This window comes from Cavia porcellus, unplaced genomic scaffold, assembly GCF_034190915.1.
Source record: "Cavia porcellus strain 051 isolate PalLab524CR breed Dunkin Hartley unplaced genomic scaffold, mCavPor4.1 scaffold_15, whole genome shotgun sequence".
Taxonomy (NCBI): Eukaryota; Metazoa; Chordata; class Mammalia; order Rodentia; family Caviidae; genus Cavia; species Cavia porcellus.
Window position 1 is genome coordinate 1,927,844 of NW_026947498.1, and position 15,352 is coordinate 1,943,195.

At 41.0% G+C, this 15,352-nt stretch overlaps 1 protein-coding gene across 3 annotated transcripts in view; it reads right to left on the reverse strand.

Moving 5' to 3' along the window:
- Gart (phosphoribosylglycinamide formyltransferase, phosphoribosylglycinamide synthetase, phosphoribosylaminoimidazole synthetase) overlaps positions 1 to 15,352 on the reverse strand; it is a 31,709-nt gene that overhangs the window by 5,577 nt on the left and 10,780 nt on the right. For all 3 annotated transcript variants that reach the window (XM_063224442.1, XM_063224440.1, XM_063224441.1), the window contains exons 8-16: positions 11,934 to 12,021; positions 11,588 to 11,673; positions 11,073 to 11,241; positions 9,470 to 9,701; positions 6,722 to 6,816; positions 6,244 to 6,353; positions 5,671 to 5,869; positions 3,213 to 3,464; positions 2,827 to 2,979 (exon numbers count right to left, since the gene is read on the reverse strand). In XM_063224442.1, coding sequence (XP_063080512.1) covers positions 2,827 to 2,979; positions 3,213 to 3,464; positions 5,671 to 5,869; positions 6,244 to 6,353; positions 6,722 to 6,816; positions 9,470 to 9,701; positions 11,073 to 11,241; positions 11,588 to 11,673; positions 11,934 to 12,021 — 1,384 coding nt within the window. The remainder of the gene's footprint in view (positions 1 to 2,826; positions 2,980 to 3,212; positions 3,465 to 5,670; positions 5,870 to 6,243; positions 6,354 to 6,721; positions 6,817 to 9,469; positions 9,702 to 11,072; positions 11,242 to 11,587; positions 11,674 to 11,933; positions 12,022 to 15,352) is intronic.

The window sequence follows — 15,352 nt, forward strand, 5'->3', positions numbered from 1 at the left end:
ACAAGCAAGAGCTGTCTAGTTAACCTGGGTCTCACACCAAGAATAAAAGAATGCATACATACAAAAATACAGAAGTTGCCAGTGACTCTGTTGTTTTGTATAGGATAAAACTATACAACTGGACTTGAACTACAGAGTGACACCCTCTCTCAAAAACCCAAATCGAGCATTTTGTTCAGTTGGCCAAATGAAAAATCTCTAGCTCTACACAAATCCTTCACAATTAGAAGAGCTAGTAGCTGGATTCCAACAGAGGACAGTATACTTCCCTTTTGTGAGGGTTTAGCAAAATACATATTTTATGTACAAATAGATATTGATGGTACATTGTGACCCACTGAAAGGACTGCCACACTGTGTTCCTATTTCAGTAACAAGTTTCACAAAGTATGGCTAGGATCCAGGTTGCACAGGCTGTTAAAACATAAAACATTTTTAGGTTGGTTACAAGGGAACTATTTATACCACGGAAACTAGTAAATAAATCGGTTTTGCCTCCTTTCTCTATTCTTGACATGGTAGTTTTAAAAACTATCCGAACCACTTGAAGAATCCAATTAAGGGAATGCTTCTTAAGATTTTGGTTTTCTTAAGCTATTTTTCTTCTGAGACAGGCTCTTGCTATGTAGGTTGGGCTGGTCTTGAACTCACTACATAGCCCAGGCTGACCTCAAACTTGCGCCGATCCTCTTGCCTTGGACTCTCGAGGGTTGGTATTACAGGCATGTGCCACCAAAACCAGCTCAGGTCTTAAAACTTTTAACCCACAAGCCAATTCCTTACTATGGTTTCTGGCATGCATCTGGGAGGGATTTCTGTTCAGTCAGGCCTTCTGGTCTGTGTTACTTCCCTGATGCCATGGTTTGCATTGTGAACGCCTTGCAAAGGCCCATATGTTAAAGGCCTGTGGCACTAGTGACATATGGTGGAGTGTTTAGGTGGGGCCTCGTAGGAGGCTTAGGTCTTTGTGGGTTTGCAGGACTCTTGTCTCTTGCTGGCCCTGAGGCAAGTGGCTTTCTCTGCTACATATTCCTGCAGTACGTGTTGCTTAGCCATAGTTGCAAAGGCAACAAGCCAAGTGCCCAGACTGAAACCTCCAAAACTGCAGCCAAAATAAACATTCCCACTTTAAATTATTTTGTTACAGAAAGTGAACCCACCAGTCCAGCTGGAAATCCCATTAGCATATATTACTTAATATCCTAACTTCCACCCAACCTATTACTACTACTACTTCTTTTTTTTTTTGCCTTGCTATGCAATTCAGGCTGGCCTTGGGCTCACTTTGTAACCCAGGCTGGCCTTGAACTTGCAAGGAGGCCTCCTGCCTCAGCCTCCCGAGTGCTGGGGTTACAGGTGTGCGCGCCACCTCGCCCGGCTTCACACAATCTATGTCCATTTTTTTTTTCTTTTTATCAGTACCAGGGATCAAACTCAGGACTGCCTGCTTGCAAGGCAGGCGCTTATGCTGCTGAGCTAAATCCCCAGCCCCACACACAATTTATTTCTCACTGGATTCTTTTCAGTTCCACATCCTCGGACTCTCAGGCTTAGCCTATCAGATTTAGTCACCCTTTTCCAGAACCACTTCTCTCTGGCAGACAGATGTCCACGCGGCCACTCCGGCCAATTTGATCAACCCAGTCCATCTATGTCCCGTTCTTGCTTCCAGAACACATGGTCTTACTTGAGGAGAAAGGTGACACAACCAGCTTTCGCTCCACCTGTGCTCTCAGAACTGCTTGCTAGCTCCCTGGTTCTGACCACCACTCCTTCATTACTTACTGTGCAAACTGCCTTGACTTCTTTTTTCTTCCACTTATTTTTTTATCAGTATATGCTCATGATAATGAATACATTCACTGCAGAGGGTTGGTACAGGTACATATTGCATCTTAATCCTTTTCACTTCCCCCACAGTTCCTCAATTTTTAATCCTTCGACTCATGTTTATCAGTTTACTATGACAGCTGAGTCAGTTTCTCTGATTTTTGCTTCTCCATCCTCGAAGAACAGGAAGGGAACATCCTGCCCCTCACTTTCCCCCTGTGTCTAAATAGTGATTCTCTCTTTGCTTTTCACTAGTAAGTTTCTTGAAAATGGATTCTTCACACACTATCTCCACACTCTGCTACCCAGCCTCCTGGTGAGTGGTTCTATCTCCACCAGGCTACTTTGAACCTGAGATTACAAACCTCACTGAAGAATCTGCTCATAACAATTCATCTTGATGTAAGTTAATCATGAGAGGATTTTATGCCTTACATAAACCAGTCCTATAATAGTGTTCAAACAGTGAAACCATAGACTATATCGATAAAACAGTAAACTCCCATGAATAAAAATTTTGCAGCCGGGCATGGTAATCCCAGCATGCAGGAGGGTGAAGCGAGGTCAAGGTCAGCCTGTATTATAAAGCCAGATCCTGTCGCAAACAACCACCACCACCACCCCCCAAAAAAAGAAAAAAGAAAAATATTTTTTTCCCTGAATAATCACACATATATAGATTTGGTACTAACTGCCCAGAGAGTTTCCTTCACAGTACATTTTGCTCCTTGATTTTTGTGTGTATGTAGTGCTGGGTTCAAACTCAGGGCCTCGCACATGCCAGGCAAGCACATCCCTAGCTCTTCTTTGGTGATTTTTCTTTTTTTGAGACAGGGTCTTATTATGTAGTTCAGGATGGTCTTGAGCTCAGGTGGGTGTCAAATTTGCAACGATTCTCCTGCCTTGACCTCCCCAGTGCTGGAATAACAGGTGGGAGCCATTATGCTCGGCTTCTTTAGTGATTATTTGAGTAGAAGTTTCCATTAGTGATCTTACCTAAATCCACCCCAAATTTCTTAGGGAGCACTCTGGGAATATTTTCTAGCAATCCTCCACCAGTAATATGGGCAAAAGCCTTGACATGTCCTGAACGAATGACAGGTAACAGTGAACGGCTGTAGATTCTGGTTGGAGTGAGAAGTAAGTCTCCTGCAAGTTGAGGAGGGCAGACAAAAGTTTAGCCTACAAATACAAAACTAAACCATGTAAAACAACTTGAAGATGATGACAATTATAATCCTGCATAAACAAAGCAAGGCTATTTCAAAAAGTGTCCAAGTAGCAAACCAGCGAGTGATGTAGTTCACTACATTTTAGCTTTAACTTACGAGAGTCTAGACCCCCAAACAGGTCGAAGCAGGACAATTTGAACCTCAGCTTACCTAAAGTCTGGTCACCACAACCAGCAGGTGCTGGAGAGGAGTATTCCAATGAAGACTGTGCCACAATTTTCCTTACAAGGCTAAATCCATTGCTATGAAGACCAGATGAGGCTATCCCAACAATGGTGTCCTCTTCCACGATCTGTTCCAGGTGAGGGAGTTTCTCATCTCGCTCCATAGCACCAACAGCAAAACCTGCTAGGTCATATTCTCCGGGAGGGTACATGTCCGGCATTTCTGCCGTTTCACCTCCTGATTGGGTAAGACAGGAGTGAAGAAGCCACATGATATTTGTAAATCTGCTTAGGAAAGAGTGGCACAAGCTACTCTTTGTTATACTAAGATGCTCAAAAATTAAAATAATTGATTAAAAGACAATTAGCAAAAATAGTTAAAAGGATAGTTAGTGAGCTCGTTACCCTAGTAACCAAGCACCAACCACAAAGTTATAGATTAACTGACTGTGTCCTCATGTTGTTCTGTACCTGTGTGTCCCCCCCCCCCCCCGCCGTGTGCTATGTCAACCTTTGTTCCCCCTTGTAAGAGACAAATGATGTTGTGTCAACCATTGCTCCTTTTATGAGAGACAAATGTTCCTGGAATTGGCAGACCAAGGGTTATGAATTGGCTAACCACCCACTGTGAAATGCCTCTGACCTCAAACAAAGGGGAACAAAGGCCCACCTTGCTTCTGTTTCTCATCACTATGTACTTAATGATCAATGAGTTAATCATAAATGAACTATAAAAATCAGTCAAAATTCTAATGCAGTTGCACAGCTTTGCAAATTCCATCTGCCCTGTGTCACGGGGCCAGTTAAAATAAAAGCGCTTCTTTTAAAAAGATGTCTTGCTCCGTTTATTATCTCGGGGGTCTTGCCCCATTTTTCATCATGGGGCCTTGTTTTCTGGGTGGGTTACAACACTCTGCAGAAACAAACACGTTAGCCAAACCCTGTACTCTATCAGATGCCTAATAGAACGTGTAACCAAGCATGATTGCACCAATTCCTACAAAGGGTGAGACAGGGTCATAGTCCTGCAATCTTGTGCATGCAGCCTCCACACTGCTTTTTTTTTTGTCTTTTTGAGACAGGGTCTCGCTTTGCAGTTCAGGCTGGCCTTGAGCTCACTTTGTAGCCTAGGCTGGAACTCACAATGATCCTCCTGCCTCAGCCTCCCAAGTGCTGGGATTACAGGTGTGAGCCATCATGTCTGGCACAAACTGCTTTCAAAGAGTGAATGTTCACTAACATCATTTCTATAGCAGTTTAGCTTCAAAAATGCTTTCACTTTCATATACATTTGACTTTTATATCCACACACAGATACACACACACACACACATTTTGCTTTGCAGTTCAGGTCGGCCTTGAATTCATAGCTCAGGCTGGACTTGAATTCATAGCAATCCTGCTCAGCCTCCTGAGTGCTGAGATCACAGGTGTGTGCCACCACACCTGGCTATGTTTTTCTTCGTTTTGGTCCTGGGACTCAAATGCTGTATTGTTGTGCTATATCCCTGGCCCTCTGTAATGTTTTATGATGACATCATATAATGACAGAAAGTCAAGGCCGACAGAATTCAAATTAGAGACTGTTCCAAAGATGGTGGAGGGGCACTTTTAATTTTTGTGTCAGATTTCTCCATAGAAATAGTAATTGAGTCAGGAGTGGTACTCGGGAAGCTGAAGCAGAAGGACTGCTGCAAGTTCAAGGCCAGCCTGGCCTGCATAGCAAGAGTGTCAAACAATCAGTGCAGAAGGAGTACAGTGAATTCAGGGGTATCATAGGGTACACTGTCAGTGCAAGGCCAGCCGGAAATATGTAGTGAGAAACTGTCTCAAAACAAAAACAAGAGCAAAAGCAAACAACCAAAAAAAACCAGTAACACTAAAGAGGCAGTTTTTTGTGGTTTTTTTGTTTTGTTTTGTTTTGTTTTGTTTTGTCTTCTTCCTTTTTATCGGTACTGGGGATCAAACTCACGACTGCCTGCTTGCAAGGCAGGTGCTTATGTCGCTGAGCTAAATCCCCAACCCCTAAAGAGGCAGTTTTCATCTTTGGTCCACTACCTACAAATTGATTCTGCAAACAAAACAAAACAAAAAGCAAACAAAAAACTCTCACATGTAGTCAGGAGGTATTTCTATCAAACTTGGCTGTATTTTATTCTTTGTATCCTTTTTGTTGGAAAACATGGTTTAAGATCTGGAATGCCAGGAATCCACCTGCCCTGCTATGGTGTTAGGAGGGAGGAAATGACCTAAGCCCGCTTTACAGGTTAGGATGCACCCAGTGGACAAAGCACCAGGGTCAAAGACTCACTCAGGTAGCTTATCTGTGTTTCACTCACCATGTGATACAAGGGTTCTCACACTTGCCATACTGGCACCAATCACATTTGTATACAAGATTAATATACAGTAAGGAGGAAGACCTGTGGTTAAAATGACTGTACCTAGGAGAGCACACCCAGCTTCTTTACAAGCCTCACTGACTCCAGCGATGACAGCTTCGGTCGTACTGAGGTCCAGTTTTCCACAGGAAAAATAATCAAGGAAGAACAGGGGCTCTGCTCCTTGTGCCAGAATATCATTTACACACATTGCAACCAAATCTTGACCAATGGTACTGTGTTTATTGCACAGCTGGGCAATCTACATAAGATAGAAATCCACATCAGAGAATAAGCTCTGTACTGCATTTTTGTCAGCTCATTCACCCAGGCTGTCAAGTATCCCTGACTCTAGAAGCTGTTCTTAACACTCCAAACTAAAGAACACTAAATTCTCATAAGTGATTTGGTCCAAATTATTTTTTAATCCCCTAAGATATTCTTCCACCCAAATAAAGTCTCAGTAATATTCTGCCATTAAAAATGTGCATACATTTTAGGCATTTGACTAAAATAGATGGTTACTTGGTATGATTCTTTTTAGTTTATATAGGTCAAGAAAAATACTATGTATTTCATAAACAGCAATTTCCTGTCTTTCACGAAAAGCCTTTATTCACAACAGTATGTGATTACCTTCAGTTTAGTCCCAACACCATCTGTTCCAGAGGCCAGAAGAGGATCTTTGAAACCAGCTGCTTTCAAATCAAAGAGGCCAGCAAAACCTCCAAGATCAACATCACATCCTGTCAGAGAGAACACTAATTACTTGCTGTATTTCAATATACTAATTTAGCTTAATATTTTGACCATTTGTTCATAAGAATGACTAAAATAAAAGCTTTTGTTTTGGAGAATGGGAAAGAGTATTATCACATACTCAAAGAGCTGATCAGAAAAGCAGTAACATCTCAGACAAGAAATGCTTTCCTTAAGGGACATGAAGGCAGAAGATAATGGGTTTGGTATAAGCAGGACAAGACTTAAGAGAACTATGGCATTAATTTGGCAAATCTTCCCCAGTTAAATATAAAGCCCAAATCAATTTACAATGTCTGTCAGTTAAATAAAATACCAAATAATAGTACTTATTAAAAGTCAGAATCTGACATACCAGGTCTGGAGGTAGCTTTTGCTAAAGGCTGAATTTTCTTAACCAGCATATTTCCAGCTTCAATGTCTACCCCAGAGCCCTTATAAGTCAGGCCCCTAAGAAAATGAAAACAACAACTAAGACATCACCTTAATGCCAAGAAAAATTAATGTAATCCTAAAAATCATATATGCTAAAGCAGAAGATATCCCAAATGCTTTTCACATGCACTAATATATTAAAATTTTAAAAATGCCCAATGCCTAAAAGCCAGTCATACAGATTATCATTGAACTGGGCTTGGGCAGGCCCTGGGAACTGAAGTGTGTTTAAACAACCTCCGTAGTTGCTTCTATTGTATCACCTATTGTGAACCATCTATTGCTCTAAATGCTTCTTTCAGAAATACTTCTTATCTGCTGCTAAATATGCTGAATTTTAAAGAAATTTTTCATTGTGGTAAAATATAAATGAAACCTACCACATGTAACTCAGAGGTATTTAAATATTCATGTTAGGCAACCATCACCACAATCCCCCTAGGTAAATCATTGTATAAAGCTGTAATCATGCAGTTCCCTATTTGCCCCTTTATCCCTTAGCAACTATCATGCTTTTTTTTTTTTTTTTTTTGCCTCTTTAGATAGCTTATGCTATACAATTCAGGCTAGCCTTGAACCCACTTTGTATCCCAGGCTGGCCCTGAACTCAGAGTGATCCTACTGCTTCAGTCTCCCAAGTGCTGGGATTACAAGCATGTGCTACCATGCCGAGCTGTATGTATCATGTTAATTTTAAATGTAATGGTATTTTGCTATTACCTTTTTTGGTTCAACTTTTTTTTTGGTACTTAGGGATCAAACTCACAACCTTGCACTTGCCAGGCAGGTAGGTGCTTCTACCGCTGAGCTAAATCCCTGGCCCTTGGTTCAACTTTGGAATGGGCAATTAAAATATGAAAACAGAGACTGGAGGGTCCAGCTCAGTGGTACAGCACTTGCCTAGCATGATCCATCCTTGGCACCACAAGGGAAAAAAATGAAACCTAGGGTTACAGGAAAGCTATACTTCTGGCTGGGTATGACAGTGCACACCCGTAATCCCAGCATGTAGGGAGGCTGAGGTAGGAGGATTGTAAATTCAAATCCAAGGCCAACTTGGGCTACATAGTGTGTTCAAGGTAAGCCTGAACTGCACAGCAAGACCTTGTCTCCAAAGAACAAAAGGAAACAATAAACAAATGAGTTCAATTCCAGCTTGGGTGAGTGAGACCCAGTTTCAAAATTTGAAAAACCAAAAGTGGCTGAGGAGCTGAAGCTGAGTGGTAGCACACCCAGAGGATCAATGCCTCAGCATCACACAACAAAAAATCAAAACCAAATAAACCAAAATTTCAAGACATTCCTAGCCAGGTGTGGTAGCTCACCCCTGTAATGCCAGCACTCGGGAGGCGGAGGCAGAACGATTGTTGTGAGTTCAAGCCCAGGCTGAACTGCACAAAGACCCTGTCTAAAAAAAAAAAATCAAGACATTCCTAAAGAATCAAACCAAATTCTTTTTTTTTGTCCTTTTCCTTTTTTAATCGGTACCGAATTCACGACTGTCTGCTTGCAAGGCAGGCGCTTATGCCACTGAGCTAAATTCAAACCAAATTCTCAATGCAACATACAAACTCATAACCACAGCAATTTCTTTATAGCTGAGAACAGTGAAAAACAAGTTTGGGGAAGAAAAGCAAGACCGGTCATGATACTCAGAATGCAGCATTTTACAAGATGGCAGTTGGAGAGTGATTATAAATTCAGTAGTAGTGCCTTGCAAAAGTGAGAGCACTGATATGTGATACATATAGAAGTATGTTGAATTTTATTAAAAACAAGCTGCCAGGGTGCAGCTAGAGTGAGAGCACTGGTGATTAATCCAGTCAGTAGCAATGGTCACTCTCAGGCAGGAAAGAAAGACTGACTGGTGTAAAAGCCTTAGACAGCAAATGGTGTTGTAGCATTTTACTTTCTTCAACTTTGACTTAACCTGGGCTGGGGACGTAGCTCAGTAGCATAGCACCTGCCTGGCAATTGCGAGGCCTTGAGTTAGATTCCCAGTATCTTCCCCTCATACCTCAAAAAAGAAAAAACTAAAATTAAGATTAGAGTTCCTTATGTAGGCATGGTGATTTGTACCTGTAATTCCAACACTTTGGGAAGCCAAAATAGGAGCTTCGTAAGTTCAAGCCCAGCCTAAGCAATTCCACCTTAGTGAGACCTTGAACAAAATTAAAAAGCCCCACAAAGAACCAAAGACAAAGACGTGAAAACACACTGCAATCAGTAGTTTATTGATTTTATAATTTACACGTCAACAAACGAATCCATAAGGTCAAAAAACATGTCAGTAACAGATAAAAATGCAGTGCAAAATGATGACTACCAATGTCTTCAAGGTAATCAAATTAAGTTTGAAACTTAAATGGTCAATATTCCCATCTTGATGAGTTCTTAGACAAAACTAACTAGGACTCAAAACAACAATATACTGGATAAGGAGCAAAAACTTTTCAAAGCTAAGGAGCTACCTTTAAGCCTTTCCATTGAATCCACACACTGCTACAATTTTGATTCAAATGAAACACAAACCAAGATCAGATCAATCCCACAGAGAATAGAACACAGAGTAGAAGGACTTAGCACAGGACTGTAGACTTTTCTACAGAGCCACCTAGGGCGGGTCTGAAAATGAGCCCTAACTGCTACCTTGGAAGCAGATGTTTACCTGGGCTGCTGGAGGAAAGCTATTGCGCGAAAGCCAATGTCCTTCCTATACACGGCTCCCTCAAACTTGATAACCGCGAGTCCTTTCTGGGCTTCCTCAAGAGCCAATTTGAGATTTTCCCGGACGGCTGTCACTGTAAGGACTCTACCCCCGCTGGTTACTACTTTCCCATCTTTGAGGGCAGTGCCTGCGTGGAACACCTCTAGTCCTAAAGCTTGAGCCTCAGGAAAGCCTGAAAAAGAGCAGATCTGATGCATTACTTGAAATACAAATTTATCATTTCCAACAGCTTTTTTTGGGTTCTGGGAATCGAATTCAAGACCTTGTGCTTGCCAAGCTATCCTCAGCTCTCCAACAGCCTTTTTTTCCTTTTGTTGTATGAGAATTGAACTCCAAGAACTTCTATTCCAGGGCTATATAAACGAGCTCCCCTTTAAAAAATTATCAGGCCAGAATTAAGGCAAATTAATTTCTCCTAAAGTCTCTTCTATTTGAGAATGACAACTCTATATTTCTAAAACCTTGTTATGGTAAATCTCAAAAAAACTAGTGTCAATGAGGAAGGCAAAAAAGGGAGAAAAAAAGCCAAAGTTTGAATGATTTTAGACTTGAAAGGACAAAGTAATATTCCCTCCAAAAGAAGTACAAGATATGAAACCTAAATAGCAATAAATAAATCCTGCATTTGATCGCATCTCTTAAGAATAAGGAACTTCCTTCTTATTTATCATAATCATGCAAGTAAAGTTGCTTCCTTTCTTTTAAAGATAGCCAAGAGGGTTACTACAATGCAAAGCACATTCCTAAGCAATTTTTTCCATACCTAACGACTGTAACATTTTAGGACAATATTTTTGAATTTAGTTTTTCTGAGACAGGGTCTCACTACGCAGTTCAGGCTGAACCTGAACTCCCTACAGAGGCTAGGCTGGCTTTGAACTCATGGAAATCCATTTGCCTCAGCCTCTCGAGTGCTAGGATCACAGGGCATACACCAACATGACTGGCCTCAAATACATTCCTGGAGTATTGGAAGGGGCAAAAATAGACTGCTATGTGTCACAGAAGCCTGCCTTTGGGCTTACTGCACTGGAATTTATTTGACATTTAAAAAGTTTTGTATCATTTAACTAGATGCCTCAACTCCTGCAAAGAATAAGGGAAGAAAAAGCTATACTTTGTAAAACTGTTTGAAATTTGTTATCCAAATGACCACAGGGCACCCTGTAGAGAAGTCAAAGACCAGGAGGCACACAGGTGTGATACTGAGAGATCAGGCTTCTATGGCATACCACTCACTTGGACGTGGATGACACTAATAACTCCTCTGCCCCAGCCCCCTGGCTCTGGGAGGGTGGAACTGAAAGGCTACTCCGGGGAGGACTCTGAGAATGTGTACAGGTGAGTTAAGTTTCATTATCCAGACAGGGAGATTACGACAATAAGTCATGCAGTTTTGGACATCTGAACACATAAACCCAACAAGCACTGTGGTTATGGACCCTGGAAAGGTTGCTGACACTGCACTTGTGTGGGAGGGAAGCCTGCTGTGGCACCAGTCACTTGTCACTCTGTGAGGAAACCTTCCGTTCCCGCTGTTCACCTGTGATCTCCATGCCTTTGGTGTAGGCTCCAGGATAACCTTTACTTGCCATGACCACGGTCACTGCAGTGTGGTCATCTAGCCAAATGGGTGGAGATGCGCCCAGCGAGCCATCTAAGGTAGACTGAATCATTTCGTAAAGATCACTTTTAAGAAGTGGGAGGATTACCTGAAAAACAATCAAAATGACCAATAAGATAAAATTTTAATTTTTGAATTTTGCTTTTTTTTTTTCCCTATAAGAACAGTTGAGTATAATTTTGCTTTTTGAAACAGTGTCTCATTACATAGTTAAGGCTGGCCTTGAACTCACTATGTAGCCCAGACCAGCCTCAAACTCTCAGCAATCTTCTTGCCCATGTCCTGCCCTTCAGTTTTCTTAAAACATTTTAGTCACTGAGTAACTAGCAGAACTTACGTTTCTCAAAGGTAATTATTTCAAGGTTTAAAAATCCTAAAATTAAAACATACATCTGCAAAATCATATGTCAGTATCTTTAACAATTGTTACCCACTTGGCACTCAGGATCACCAAAACGGCAGTTAAACTCCAGGACTTTTGGGCCATCCTTTGTCAGCATTATACCAGCGTACAGAACTCCTTTTTAAAAAATGACAGAGAAACAGAGAGGGGGGAACAAAAGTAAATCCGTAATAAAGATGCTGTATTTCAACTACGAAACCTAGAATATAAACTTCTAATATTTGAGGTTTTAGAGTAACGATAAACATTGCAACAGTAGCCAATTAAAGTGATAGACAAAAAAACCAATATGAGGCAAAAAAACCAATATGGAGAAGTTTTATCAGAAGTGAAAAGTTACACTAAAATGGTATCTGTAATAATATGGGTATGCTCACCTGTGTATGGCGTGCCCTCTTGCTGCATGCCATCTACTGTCCTCTGAAGAACAGTATTTTTAATTTTTAGTAACAAATCCTTGGAAACCTGGGGAACACACAGAATTTTATTTATTTACTTTTTTATTTATGTAGTTCAGGCTGACCTGGAATTCACAGGGATCCTCCTGCCTCAGCCTCCCAAGTGCTGAGATTATAGGTGCGCACACCATGCCTGGCCAGAAATACATTAAATTTAACTAGTATTTTAAAAATAATCTTGTGGCCAGGCCTGGTGGCTCACATCTGTGATCCCAGCACTTGGGAGGCTGAGGCAGGAGGGTCACTGCAAATTTAAGACCAGTCTGGGCTACAAAATGAGCCCAAGGCCAGCTCAAACTTCATAGTGACCCCAAATTTAAAAAAAAAAAAAATTCTTATAAGTGGTATTACAAAGGACAATGAGAACTACTGTTTTTTTACTACCTGATAAAGAGTAATTACTTGAAGTTCACAAACTTTAAAAATTCCCACGATGAACTTCCGGGAGAACATGGTGGACACACAGCAGCAGCTATGGAGGGGCTCTGAAACATCCAGCTTAGAATTAAGGAATGGTGCTGAGAAAGGAATCATAAGCAAGAGGAGATATGCCCCGGTGACCCAAGAATGAACTGGGCTGAGAGAAACCAACTGGGAATGCAATCCTGGTGCTATAACAGATAAAGCCTCAGCGTGGAAGCTGGAGTCCACGCCATTGGAAGCCGCGATTTGGGTTTCCCGCCACTGTGGCTGTGGCTGCGGCTGCGTCTGCATCGGCTAGGCAGGGAGAGAGACACGTGGAAGCTCTGAGAACGGGAATCGGTGAACAGAGTTGAGAGCGGGACAGGCGGGGAGCCGTGCATCCACCTCCGGTGAGTGGGGGAAAACTGGGTCTCTTCCATGGTCTAGGAGACTCCAACAGGGGACATTCTGGGACCGGGCAGACTTGCAGGAACAGGGCGCTGCAGTGACTTCAGTCACCAATCCCCCTCTCAAGTGGGATTGGTGAGCAGTGCCTAGCCCATGTGATGCTGCTGGCTGAGACCCAGTAGGCTAGCACAGCCCAGGTCCCAGCTCCTGAAGGTGACCTGGAGGGGCGGGCCCCGCATAGGCTGCCTGGTCTGCAACTTCCTGGTGTGCTGCAGTGGGCGGGAACACCTAGCCTGCGCAATTCAATCAGACTGTGACTGACAGGGAAGGAAGCTGGGCCTCCTATATACGCTTGCATATAAAAGGAACAAAGAATATGGGAAGAGGCAGCAACAAAAAGGGTCCTCGGCCCCCAATCCTGAGAAACAGGCAACAGCAGACACAGCACCAATAGACATAAAGCGCTATCTCGAGAGCCTCATAGACAAGTTCAGGAATGAAGTTATTAATGACCTGAAGCTAGACATAAGCAGAATAGTTAGAAAAATGCTAAGCACCACCCAAGAAAAAACAGATGGTGGAATGGAAGAACAGAAAAAGAGGGGAGAATTGTTTAATGGAGAAAATAGAGAAAACATAGAATACGTGAAGCAGGTTCAAAGAGAATACCAGGAAACTAAAAAGTCTATCGAAAACTGGCATAACAGCTTTAAAGAAACTAAGGACAGATTATCTGAACTGAAGGGCAGATTTGTAATATGGGAGCATGAGATGAAAAACTTCTTAAAAATAACAAAGAAACCAACAGCAATAATACAAAGACTAGAAGATGATAAGAGGGTCTATAACTTAAGAATTAAGAACATAAAAGAAGTAGGAACACAAACAAATGAACTACAAAAGCTACTCACAGAAATAATCCAGGAGAATTTTCCTAATTTAGCAAAAGGTAAAGATACTCAGTTATATGAAGCATACAGGACCCCAGCCACCTATAACCCAAACAGAGCAACACCCAGGCATACAATAATTAAAATTCCAGAAATCCAATACAAGAACAGAATACTAAAAGCCGACAGAGACGAGAAACAGATCAGTTACAAGGGAACAACCATCAGAATTACAGCAGACTTCTCAGCACAAACCATCAAATCACGAAGAGCGTGGGGGGAAATAATTCAAGCTGTGAAAGATAATAATCTCCAGCCAAGATTGATATGTCTTGCACAACTATCCCTGGAAATTGATGGAAAAACAAGGTGCTTCCAGGATAAAGAGGAACTAGGGGAATATGCAACCACCAATTCAACTCTACAGAGAATATTGCAGGATATTCTAAAAAAGAAAAATACGAAGAATCCAGAAGTAGCGGCAGAGAGGCCACAATGAATGGAGCAGAAAACAAAATGAAGAAGACAAACTGACAACTAATGACAGAAAAAGAGCTCAAGAGAAATGAGGCAGAGAAGATTGGATGATAGGAACAGCTATTTTGGAGAAAATGACGTCTTAATAGGTAATACTGATTTAGTATCATCTTGTTTTGAAGTCTCATCAAGCTTTTGTTCTTCTGTCTCCGTTGGTCTAAACAGGTGGTATCTTATTGGATTTTATTATATATGATAGTATAAGCAAAACCTTTTATAGACAAGGAGATTATACAGAAACCATTGTTTATTTTCTGTTAGTTGATTCTAAATACCCTGTAATACTGTCATTCTCTTGAATGGTTTTACATTGTTTTGATATATTTGATGCTACAGTATACGAAGTTATGCTCAAAGATTTCAAGGAAAGAGACAATATGGTAACTACTTTTATGTCGGGATAATCTTGTGGTGAAACACTATTTTGTTTAAATGGTTATGTTTTGATCTGTGCTGATTTGCTGTTATGCCCTCTTTTATCTCAATTTCCATCTTATTATTTACTTTTTTTATCCTTTTAATTAAGGGAAAAATAAATTAAAAATAGCAGGATATATTATAGTAACCCACTTTGACTTTCCATTATCTTGATTTAAAGCCCTGTATTGCTCTCACCATCTTGTTTTGACTGATGTTCCTCTATTCTGTTTTGCTTGATAGTACCAGGTTCGAAAGTTTAGGCAACAGCTGTGAAGATAGTGGGATTCATTATGACGCCCATTCTGGTTGACTATTATCTACTTTTGAAGACCTATAATGTCTCCAATGTTTTGGTTTTGTTGGTTTTGTTCTTTACTGTTTTATTCAATTTTATTATAACTAATGATATAGGCAATTCTATTAGAGATAGTGGGAGGCATTATGGTAACCATTGTTGATCACCTAATATTATGCTTTTACATTATCTACTACGTCCACCCTTTTGATTTGACTGACTGTTCTGTTATGTCACATTTGGTTCTACTCTCTTCCAAAAAAGTAATAAGAACTGTGGGAGCAACAAAACCCAAAATGTGTAATTTTCATTGTACAAAACAGAGGAAAAGAAAGTGCTCTAAATGATATAACTGAATGTATATTTAAGTGTATAAGATAGATAAT